Here is a 12692-nt window from a genome sequence, read left to right on the forward strand (position 1 = left end):
ATAGAAATATTTATAAGTAACAATAATTATTCAAAAGCTATATGATAATTGTTCATTTCATATTTTCTCTGAATATAATCTATCCATCTTCTCCATACCAAAATAAATTTCTCTTGATATTGATCCTTCAGGTATGCGGATATTTTTGCCATTTCTGCAAAGTATGAAACTTTCTGTCTCCAATCATCCATATTCGGTAGCGTCTCCTTTTTCCAATTTTGAGCAATCAATGTCCTTGCTGCTGTTATACAATACAACATCAAATTCACTTCTTTTGAATCCAGATTGTCCATAATGCCCAATAAAAATAATTGCGGTGTAAATTTTATCTTCTTCTTAAAAATCTGTTGAAGATTCCACCAAATCTTAATCCAAAAAGCTTTAACATCCCTACATGTCCACCAAATATGATAATAAGTTGCATCCAAATTACCACATCTCCAACATTTTGGTTGCAAATTCGGATACATGCAAGACAGTTTTTGAGGGTCCAAATGCCATCTGTAAAACATTTTATAAAAATTTTCCCTTAAATTCTGTGCTTAAGTGAACTTGACATTTCTTACCCAAATTATTTCCCATGTTTCTAACATAATTGACTTTTGAATATTTTGAGCCCATTTAATCATACAATCTTTAACTAATTCTGCTTCCGAATCAAGCTCTATCAAAATACTATATATTCTCCTAATATGAGCTCTGCTTTGATCTTTAATCTGTTTTATCAAGTTCACATCTTCCAATGCCAAGCCTGACTTTTGATCTATACGCCATCTCTCCACCAACTGGCTATATAAAAACCAGGACTGGAGAATATTATCTTGTCTCAATTCTTTACACAAGTAGAGAAAAATATTTTTCTGTTATATTTTTGAACTTCAGTTCCTGTCACTGAATTATTTGATTGGAAATTCTGTTCTCATCATTCTCTCTCCTATTAGCAAAAACAAAAAAACTTAAATGCCAAAATGGAGAAAGAGGCAAAATAACGTGGGTTCCAGAGAGAAAAAGGGTAGGGAGAATATGAAACAAAATGGAAGATTTATGGAATTATATTTAAAATATTCTATTGTCTAAAAGAATTAAGATTTTTTTGAATTTTGAGCATATGTGGAGGTGCTTATTTCTATTGCTATCAGATGAAAGGGTAGAAGAAAAGAAATGATGCCAATCTGAAGTAGTAGCACTGTAACTTTAAATTATATTAAAGTCCTTTTAGATGTTACTGTTCCTTCACCTATTTTTGGGAACAAGACATGTCAGTCCTACGCCAATATCACACTTGATCCAAAACAGTTGAACAAATCTCCTTTAAATCTTAATTGTAATGTGTACCACTGTTCTTTTGTTTTAAAGCTATCTTCTAAACAGGATGTGAGAGGAACAAAAATTGAAACCCCGGCTACTGGAACAACTCAAGTGAAGACACAAGCCAATGTTTCTCTTAAACAAGATAAAGTGACTATTAAAGGCCTACAAGCCAATGTTACAGTACCTAAGGTAATTAACTGTTTGACCGAGTAGCCTTGAAAAATGCAGTAGAGCTTAGCAAGAATTGTCTTGAATATAAACAGGTTGGAAGAATCAAAATATCATTTTGTGCAGATTTGGGCTGGGTGAAGGATCCAGGTTTCTGACACCTTCACTATTTAAAAAGTTGACTACTTAGTCTGGATCCTAAGAAAAGAACATTAATATGTTGAAGAGAAGTATAGGTATGAAATTGTTTGAAGCCATTGTAATTGTACTAGCTGTGCCAATGTAAAAACTGGCCAGTGGGAAGATGATAGTCAACCTCAGTATGGATTCCTTCATTATCTACAAAACTTCAAGATGAAATACCACATAATGTATTAGTTGGACCAATAACTAAGGACACTGGTTCATTTAGCCAATTGCAAATATAGGTACATTTCTTCCCAGGACTATATTTACTCAGGAAAGTGATTAATACATCAAGGCACTACTATCCAAAATAGTACTTACAATGGTTCAAGATACTTATAACTAAATAAAGAAAATATGATTGAGTCTGGTACACATGCAACAGTGTAAAAAAGAATTTTATAGCTGAGCATTATTGAATACAAAGAATGTTGAGGATGTTTTTTCATATACTAGTTGTACTTTCAATAATAACCAATCTCCCATAATATATCAATTATCATAATTCAATGGCAAAATGTGCAACATGAATGTTGATATCTCTTTAGATAAAGCAGTGCTCACACTTCCATGAAATTTTAAAAAACATTTGTTGAGTGGAATAAAAACACTGATTTGAATGTCTCTTCTTAAATCTGTGGGATAACTTTTCTAGGTAAATTTATGTTTACTTCAAGCATCAATAGAAGAATCATCGGGGACAGCCACAACCAAAAATGTAACTCATGTTTCTTTAGTGGCTTTGTGCTTTGACAGGATTGCTACACAATTCCGTATGAACAGGTAAGGCATTTTTAAAAAAAAAATTAATAGATTGTGACAAAATCATTGCTTCAGAACTCTTTTTCATCTCCATAGGGTCCCTGTAATCCAGATTTGATCTATATAATACAGTTTTTCTATCCTTTTGTTAAATGATATGGGGCAGATTTATAATGTAAATGAGTAACAAATGGCTTCAGTTATGCATATGTATTAATAAAAATATTTTTGTTAGCAAACAAAAGTATTTAATTTAAATTACTAATAAAAGAAACTGCATTTTCTGAAATGTCTCAAATATCTCTTTATTTTTTTTAATTAAAAGAGGTCTGGTTGAAGAGAATATAAATAGTGCAGAAACTGGGAGAGGTTCTGTAACTTTTGAGAAGTATGTCCATTCCAATAAAATGCAGCCCCAATCCTCTGGCTCTCTGCGATCAAATGCTGGAATAGAAAAAGGAAAAGAAATTGCAGCTAAACTTAATATTCATCGTATTCATGGGCAACTCAGAGGCTTAGATACTTCAGGTAAGCCTTTTTGTAATGCTAATTTGGCAGTGCTTCACTACAAAAATCTTATTAAGACTAGAATATTGCAAGGATTTCTTAATCCTAACCCCAAAAAATACAAGACATTCAAAAAAAGTGCATTAAAGGAAAAAAAAGGCCCAACTCATATTATTTCCCCAGTTGAATACTGATTAATAAATTACTAAAACATTGATTTCCTTGTGAAACAGGCTCTCCAAATTTTTAAACTAAAAAATCTATTTACAGATTATTGACCTGTCATCTTTATACTATATTAATGACAAAATAATTAACAGGAAAAACAATAATAAAAAAGGCAAAGTTAAAGTTTCAAAACCCTGTTATTAAACTGTTATTATAATCAACTTGTAGAAAATTATCTATCCCAATTACTCTTAAGTCTCATCCCAAGAGTTAAGAGTAATCTGTCCTGGATCAAATATCCACAATTGTCACTTCTCCTTTTACTCAGGCTTCTGCTATTGTAAGAGTGCAAGCTTGAACTTCAGAGAAGTGTATGCAGCTAGCTCAGTTAGTTCCATATCTCTTTCCAATGAGCCTGTAATTTTCAAATCACATTCCTTTTGTGAATCTAATTTATCCAAAGTTACATGCATCTGAATATTTTCTACAGCCATTATCAATTCATCAAACTTTAAAAAAAACTTTCAACTAAGAATCATGTGTTACCAAAATGCCTCTTTCCACAAACCAGCCATTCTTGCTTGCTATAATTTGATGCATTATTAATTACTCTGTGTAGCTTAGGCAAAGGCAAAGACATTTTCTGGATATTTCGATCCAAGATTAAAAGAGAAATAAAAAAAGAACTTCACATATTTTGCTAATTAAAAAAAATGCAAAGATCCTATGGTGAGAGTTCAATATTAATATAAATGAAATGAAAGCACTTTCCCTATCAGAGAACACAGCGTGTTTCCTTATGGGAAAGCGAAACTTATTCAAAACAACGACATAAATCAAAGGGAAAGAGAAAAAAAAAGTTAAATAAATCAGCATTCAATCAACTGGTGAACTTTTAAAGATAAAAAGCAGAATAAAACAGAAAATTGAAGTTAAAACCCAGGCATACTTAAAAAAATGAACTGCCGAGAGGAAGACCACTTCCAGGGGAACTGAAATTTTCAAGACACCTCTGCCCAGGTGGATCCATAGCTACCCAAAGCCATCTTGGGTCATTGCTAAGTGTTCCCATTCAAATCCTGGGAGCAACATTGCCAAAGAACCAGCTTTGGCAGCAAAATCAGCTGATGGTTGGCAAGAGAGAAAAAAAAAATCCAAGTTTTTTTTTTTTTGAGAATGTTTTTGGCTTGTCTTTCCAGAACTTGGAAGGGAAGTATTTCAACTTATGAGAAGTAATATTAGAACCATTCTTGCTTTAGCTCCAGAGCAAACGGAATAGAAATACCCATTCCAGATTACATATTCTGCTGTAGGAAAAAGATTGTTTCTAGAAAGTCCACTGCATTGTGTTTTTTAATTTTTTTTAAACTTTCCAATGAAATTCTCTTATTTTTATATTGCAGATATGGGAATCTGTGCCATAACAGCCATTCCATTTGAAAAATCAAAAGTTCTTTTCACTTTGGAAGAGTTGGATGATTTTTCTTTTGTAGATGAAACTGATCATCAAGTAGTTCAAGATGTAACACGAATTGGGCCTAGCCAAGAAAAATGGGGCTGGATAATGTTTGAATGTGGAATTGAAAATCTGACAATAAAAGGTAACTGACCTTTCAACATTTTTTAAATATGTGATAACGCTGTAAACACTGTAAAGAACCTGATATTTTCTATGTTTGTATATCGACAGGTGGTAGGCAATGTGGTGCTGTATTATATAATGCATTTGGGAATATAAGTAAATCTGTAGCTACCAACAAAGGAGGATTTCTTGCATCCAATAATTCTTCAGATTCTCCAACTGGCAGTGGTTACAATACTGATGTGTCTGAAGAAATTCTCCACCGTGATGGCATTAGTGGTGGTTCTGATACTCGTTCAAATTCAGTTTCAGATGAGCAGGTAAGACACATTTTTAAAATAGTCTTTGAACCATGCTAGCTGTTACTTCTGTAGATAGTAAAAATATTTTCCTATTTGCTAAATTAAGCTGCTTTTCAATTTGATTCACTTCTCTGGGAAAATATGTAATTTGTGTGCATGTTCATATTTTGATAAGAAAAAGTCTTATTCCTTTTTATTTTTGCAGGTGACACAATCAGCTTACATCTTAAAAAGAAATTTAAGAAACCTTAAACTGTCCACTATGGACTAATATTGCGCCATTTGATCTTTATTTCTGCTGTTTAGGATGAAGGGGTTGAATCTGATGAACTAAAAAAGGACCATCCTTTAAGGCCTCCCCCACCTGATTCTTGTAGCATGAAACTGACAATGAAAGAAATCTGGTTCAGTTTTGCAGCTCCAACAAATGTTCGTTCACCTGCCCATATATTTTCAAGGTGTGTTGGATTCTGTTTCACATTATTTGAACTTTGGTAATGGACTGTAGTACATATTTATTGCCTGATGTATAAAGCATCTAAAATCTACATGGACTGCAGATATAAATTCATAAAAAAATAATTTATGGGGTTCATTGTGTATTTTTAATTTATAGTAGATATCAACATTTTTTGAGAATGTGCATTAGGCATTTCTACCTAAAATATATTTTATGTAACTAAACAGACACATTTTTAGAATTTGTTGCTGAATAAGAACAAAAGTAGGCTAAAATTACAAATTGGAATACTCATGTTAGTAGATATAGTTTTAAATTTTTAAAATTCTTTAAAAAGTGCAATCTTTTTTGTGTTTGTTATGGTTAGGATAAAAATTCAGATATTGTTGCTTTTAAATACTTGAATGATTCAGAGTGGTAACTTTTTATTCCAAAGTGTGGAGTGTGCTATTTTCCCTAAGACCTCATTATTAATATGTCTCTGTAATTGAAATTAACCTTGTGTATAACCATGCGAATTGTGATAGTTTTACTTTTTTACTATTTTTAAATATTTTTACTCCAAACTCTTTTAGTCTCAGTTTTGTCTTTGATTGCAATGGACATAATAGAAATATTGGCATTTATACATACTGAGTTACCTAACCCTACATTTGCTATCCTGTATGTACAAATGAAAATTGAAAATTGTTATGGTGATTAATATTTCTATGAAGGTACACAAATTGTTGACTGATGATTTTACCTAGTTTTGTAATGAAACGTCTGCAAGAAAGCAACCAAGCTCAGAGAGGAAGAAGGATCCCATGATATTTAAATGAATTCCTTGTACAGTTATAGATTACTATGGATATTAAAGAATATGTACAAAATTATGTAACTGATGTTCAATTTCCCTTGCATATTCAACTGTTTTATAATTAATTTTTTTTCTAATATTGTAGGCAACTGAATCTTCTGAGTACTGCAACTCCAGCCATTGGTGCTTGGCTTGTTCCTATTGATCAAGTAAAGTCTTCTTTAAACAAATTAGAAACAGAGGGAACCTTGCGTGTTTGTGCTGTCATGGGATGTATAATGACAGAAGCCTTAGAAGTAAGTATTATTAAGATAAAGAGTTTGGATATATTATGCAAAGACCTAACTCTCTTGAGATGTGTACGATACTGGGAAAAATGAAGAGAACGAGAAGGTGACCAGCAGCCAGGTTGGAAAAGATTAAAAAAAACGATTTAGCAAGCAAAAGATATAATATCTCTGTGAAATACATTGTTATCTTTATAAGACACAGACTGTTGTTCCCCTTAAACCCCATTTCTTAATCTTTAGTTTTGAAAGCCACACACCATAACAATATAATATTATGAAAGGGTGATCATAAAAATTAATAAAGTTCTAAATCTGCATTTAGTTTTTCAGTAAAAATAGACTGTTAGCATGTGTGTATATTAGCTGAAATATTAGATTGTGAAATAATATTGAATGATACAACTAATTGCTTTTATATATTCAGAATAAAAGTGTTCACTTTCCTTTGAGAAGCAAGTACAACAAGCTCACAAGATTATCTCGTTATCTACAAGAAAATCCTTCCTGTCTGTTATGCAATATACTTCATCATTATCTTCATCAAGCAACTTTTTCCATCATTGAGGAAGCAACCATGGTAAGTTAATGTTTAAGAACATGGTCTGATTAAAAAAATACTAAAATAGGAGAGCTCTTTTGTACTGTGTTATATATTTATAAAATATTCTTTACTAATTGCAATTTCTATTAAAATTTGTATAAAACTCTTGTGACATATCTGGCTATTTAACAACAATAATAATAATGCTTATTCCTAATAACAAACACTGGCAGCATCCAAAGAAAAGCAGAAACAAAAGAAACAAAACAGAATAGAGACTTAACAAAGAAGCATTGTTAATAAGTTCAGAAAACCCGTACATATGTAAAAATATCTTATTTTATTATAAACACAAAAATGAGTATTTTATTGTGTTTCTGATCAACCAAATGTTTTAAATTTGTTTTATTTTATTGTTATAAGAAATATGTATATATTATTTCGATATAGTGGTATTTATGTAGTGTTTACTACACTCTAATATAGTCAACACTACATAAACATTCTAATGTTTTCTTTTTTCTTTTTAATAGTCTAAGTTTTATCACTTTTTATTGTGATTTAAAATGTTGATATTAATAAGCACAAGATTAGCTATTACATCCAAGAACATTAACAGCTGCAAAGTATATCAAAATATTTGTTGCACAATAAAGGTTTCTATCTTAAGGTGATTACTTAATGCTAAGATTTCCAGTAATTTATACTTATTTTTTATACATGTTAACAAAGAGAGAGAGAGAGAGAGAGAGAGAGAGAGAGAGAGAGAGAGAGAGAGAGAGAGAGAGAGAAGATAAAAATAGAGCAAAAAATAGGCAACAACTAAAAAGAAAAAAAGGGAAAGGACTTATCCTTTATTAAATAACTTGAACATATAAAATATCCAGAATCTAAATTGTAGGAGTGAATAAGAAAACTTGGATGAACTTATTTGCAAGCAAATTTGCATGTGATGATATGTAAGGGGTTGCCTTTTGGAGTCTGGATTTTAGAATGTCCTGGATATGTGTTTGTATTCTAGAGTGATGGCCTTCCTGCTCTGGTGACATTAAAAAAAGGTCTCATTGCATTAGCAAGGCAGTGGATGAAGTTCATTGTGGTGACCCCAGCCTTCAAAGGGGTAAGTTTACACAGACCAACTCAGCCAATAAAACTCCAGTCAACTGTACATCAGGAGCAAGAGAATGGCTTTGGTTTGGACAATGTGGGAGGACTTCAAAGTGACACAAGTGCTGATGGAGCAGAATTTGAGTTTGATGCAGGTATTATATTCATTTTCACATACTTTCTCTTTCTCATCCCCCTTTCCTCCCTTTCTCCCTCTGCATATTCTTAAGATCAGTTTATTTTGAATTCCATCCACATATGGTATTCTTTCCTCTTTAACACGTACTTGGAAAGAAAAATGTTTTAAAAATTATTTAACCTTGTTAAATAAATAATAATTTTTTCTTCCAAGTGCTCTTTTTTAATTATGGAATGCATCTGTAAAATTTTGTGATATTCTAAGCTAATTCACATGGAAAAATATAGGTAATTACAATAGCATAAGCAATATAATTTTAAAATTCATAATCATGATAATCATTAAAACGTGGGAGGGAGGCTGGGAAAATGTTATAAATAGAACAACTTCAAAAATACCACTTCAGTTTTATTACTTACTGTTTTGTTGAGATTATTGAATTACATTATTCAAATATTGCTGTTTCTTGCTGTTCCTTCCTTATCTATACATAGCAGCTGGTAGTTGATTTCCTCAAATTAATGCATAGCTAATAGATATTGAGGTGTAATCCTGACCCATCACTGAGTTAAAGATAGCTGTCTTAAGCAAAAACCTGTACTGAATGGGCATTTTAAGGGGAATTGTAATTTATATATTCAAAAACCAAATCTGCAATAACCATTTATGTTGTCTTGTGAAGAAAGAGTATTTGCACTTATGAATTTGTATTTCTTTTTGTGTTTATGTGTTTAAAGCAACTGATTTTACCTTGTTCAGACACTATTGGTGACTGCCTTTCAAGGTTGATCAGGTTAGGAAACAGACTCCACAGGAAGCCTAGAATTATATTTTTTTGAGATAGGCTATAAGAATAAAATTTTGCAAGTCCATATTTTTATTGCCCAGGGAGTTGGGGGGGGAGAGTGAGTCTGAGTTTTTATATAATATTTTCCTTCCTCTCTGAGACTTTTCATACAGGTAGTCCTCGATTTATGACCATTTCTTGAAATGGTTGTAAGTCATTGAAATTACAAGGGTGTCAAAAACAGTGACTGTGACCTATATTCACACTCAGGACTATCACACCAACCCCACAGTCATGTAATCATAATTCAGACACCAACTCACATTTACAGTTAGTTGCAGTGTCCTGCAGTCATGTTCTTGTGATTTGCATTTTTTTGTTTTGCTGATTTCCAGCAAAAAATGCCTATTGGGGGAGCTGGATTCAGTGATTTGCTTAACGACCGCTGTAGAAATTGTTGTAAAATCCAAGTCAAATTACAACTGCAATGACTTAAGATGGAAATTTCCCCAATTCTGGTCATAAGTCGAGGATTATCTATGTTTCTTCTGCACCTGCTGTTTCTCTTATAGCCTGTGGATTCCTCCACAATTGCTTATCTGGCTTATCTTGTATAAGTAGCAGTAATTATACCTAGTAATATGTTACACAGCCTGTTTTACAATCTGAATTTATAAATTTCCACAATAAACAGCTGCATATATGTGTGTTCCAATCATCTGTATATCTTGGTGGTTAGCAAATACTAGTCTCCCTGTTATGTAGCAACATCTATGCCACAACTCCCAGATTCTATTGCCAGGCTGGTACAAAAAAACATAAGGCTTATAGTCCCTGGGGATATTAATTTCTCCTTGGATGGCATTAAGTTGGGACAACTCAGGAGTTCATGTCAGAAGTATGTTCTCCATGTAGAATTTAGTATCTTAAAGGGTGGTATTAAGGCTATGAGTTCCCATTGCAACATCCTCCTATTCCAGGTTGGCCCATAGCTGGTGCATTGAGTGGAACTGGGCAGCTGGAATTCCAGCCATAGCTACCTATTAAGTGTAGCTGTGGAATGCCCAAATCTGAGCTGGTTGTCCACAAAGAGATAACATCATAACTGTCAAAGCACCTTAATAAAAAAAACAGGAACAAATACATTGAAGTAACTTCTTAATTGTGTTCAATTACATTTTAATTATTCTGGAAAATAAACAGATATAAAAAAATCCTTGGAAGTTTTGAAAAAATTACATATACAATATAACAGAGTTCCCCAACCTTTCCAGCTTTGCAGACTCATGGGGGGAGGGAGAGAAGGGATGGGTCCGTGCGAGCGACGGGCAAGTGAGTATGGGCAGCTCCATTTGTGCAAACGGTGGACACGCACGCCGCTCGCATAAATGGTGTGCACACGCTTGCCCGCTGTTTGTGCAAATGAAGATGCAGGCGCACGCACTCTTGCCACTTCCGTGGCCTGTTTCTGAATGGCTCAAGGCCCAGTAGTGTGCTGCAGCCTGGAGGTTCGGGACCCCTGCAATATAATGTATGCACTCTAATAAAAACTTTTGTAAAGTTCTTCTAAAGTACAGGTAGTCCTTGATTTACAATCATTAGTTTAACTTCAATGGGGGAGGTTGAATTCAATTAACAACCGTACGACTCACTTAACAACTGCATTAATTCGCTTAACTATTGAAAAGGGATATAAAATGGGACAAAATTCACTTAACAGCTGCCTTGCTTAGCCAAGAAAATGTTGGGCTCCATTGTGATCATAAGTCGAAGACTATCTGTATGATTAATGTAAATTGGCAGGGAAGTTGTTTAATCAAAAGTACTTGTAAAAAGAGTCCAATATATTTATTACAATTGTACCTAAGAGACACTGAATGAGATGATTCAAATTTCAGTATTTTTCCTGAATTTTGTATACCCAATATTAATAAGAATTTGTAGGCAGCTAAGTAATATCTATTTTAGTAACTAATTGTCTTGGCTAGATTTATCCTCTTGTTAATTTCTCCATTTGCTGAATGTTTTAGCTACTGTCAGTGAACATACGATGCTTCTGGAAGGAAGTGGTACACGCCCCCCACCTCCTGCTGGGCCTGTAACTGGTGCTGAGATTATGAGGAAATTATCAAAGACTCATACTCATAGTGATTCTGGCCTTAAAATAAAGGTAAATCTGTTTTATTCCTCATCAGTATGAAATTTTATATTATATATGTAACATACTTTTTTGTTGAAGAAAAAATACCCACGTGTATAATTTTATATCTAGATCTTAGTACTCATAATTAAAATATGAACAAATAATAATATATTTACCACTTTGCCTCCAGCTAGAGTTTTATTTAGGTTAAGTTCTGGTGATCGCCACAGGTTTCTTATACTGTGAAGAAATCTGGGCAGAAAACAGATTAAATTTAGTGGGAATTAGCAATGGATATATATTGGCGTTGGTTTCTTGTGATCTTATTAACATTCTGTATATATTTGCTTTTCAGGGTATCCATCCATATCATTCTCTGAGCTATACTAGTGGAGATACAGCTACAGACTCACCAGTGCATGTTGGTCGTTCTGGGCAACTTGTTAAAGAAAGCCCAAGAAAAGAGAGTTTACTTAGCTATTTGACTGGAAGTTTTCCTAGCCTACATAATCTTTTGGAAGGGACTCCTCAAAGAAGTACCAACGTCCCCAAAAGTAGCTCTTTAACAAGAACAGGTAGAAATAATTTTATTGCTATTATATTTTATTGATGAAAGCAATGAATGATGGCTTAATTTCACACTATTCATTGTTTTCAGTATTACTTAGAGTTCTCCAGATACTATAGTAATTTTCTTTTCATCAGGGTACATGTTCAGATATAAACTGCGTAGCCACTTCTCTGCAAGTAAATTTGATTAAAGTGGCAATAAATCAGCTGGTACAAACACTGTTACTAAAAGAGAGAGGGAGATCCATATTACATTTGGAATAATTTTTCAATAAAGTGTAATTTATTCTTGTGTCAGTGTAAGATATCTCTTCTTGATCTGTTCTTTAGATGTTTATCTGCTGTCTTGTCTCTTATTTATTTATTTAAGCTATATCCTCCCTCTTTTTCAAGGGTTTAAAGTAGACTATGTAGTTTTCCCTTCTCCCGATTTATCCCCACAACAATAACAAGCCTATTAAATTGTTAGGTTGAGAAAGTGTGATTGAATCAGACAAATCATTGACCTTCCATGGCTGAAGGTGGACTTGAACTTTCATGTCCCTCGTCTAACATATTAAACATTTCACTACACTGATTACCGATAATTTGAAGAAAGGGGTTGACCTAGTGAATAGGTAGAAGAATTTGTAGACAGTTTTGTAGAAGATAAAATTCTATTGCATTCTTATTTATTTATTTATTTATTTTATTTAATTTATATGCCGCCCTTCTCCCGACGGGACTCAGGGCGGCGCACAACATATTTAAAACAAAACATAAATACATTCCCCCCCCAATAAAACCGAATTAAATCAAATTTTAAAGTTGTGTCTCTGTCAAATTGCTAAAAAATAAACCCCATATAAAATCCTCCCTAGGTCAGGTCCG

At 33.1% G+C, this 12692-nt stretch overlaps 1 protein-coding gene across 1 annotated transcript in view; it reads left to right on the forward strand.

Moving 5' to 3' along the window:
- KIAA1109 (KIAA1109 ortholog) overlaps nucleotides 1–12692 on the forward strand; it is a gene marked incomplete at its 5' end in the record, with an annotated part of 73074 nt that overhangs the window by 1104 nt on the left and 59278 nt on the right. Inside the window, 11 exon segments of the mRNA XM_029283224.1 lie at nucleotides 1357–1500; nucleotides 2321–2448; nucleotides 2753–2955; nucleotides 4506–4703; nucleotides 4793–5004; nucleotides 5293–5444; nucleotides 6391–6541; nucleotides 6960–7112; nucleotides 8098–8338; nucleotides 11140–11279; nucleotides 11608–11827. Coding sequence (XP_029139057.1) covers nucleotides 1357–1500; nucleotides 2321–2448; nucleotides 2753–2955; nucleotides 4506–4703; nucleotides 4793–5004; nucleotides 5293–5444; nucleotides 6391–6541; nucleotides 6960–7112; nucleotides 8098–8338; nucleotides 11140–11279; nucleotides 11608–11827 — 1942 coding nt within the window.

This window comes from Protobothrops mucrosquamatus, unplaced genomic scaffold (genome assembly GCF_001527695.2).
Source record: "Protobothrops mucrosquamatus isolate PMUCROS unplaced genomic scaffold, P.Mucros_1.0 scaffold_50, whole genome shotgun sequence".
NCBI lineage: Eukaryota > Metazoa > Chordata > Lepidosauria > Squamata > Viperidae > Protobothrops > Protobothrops mucrosquamatus.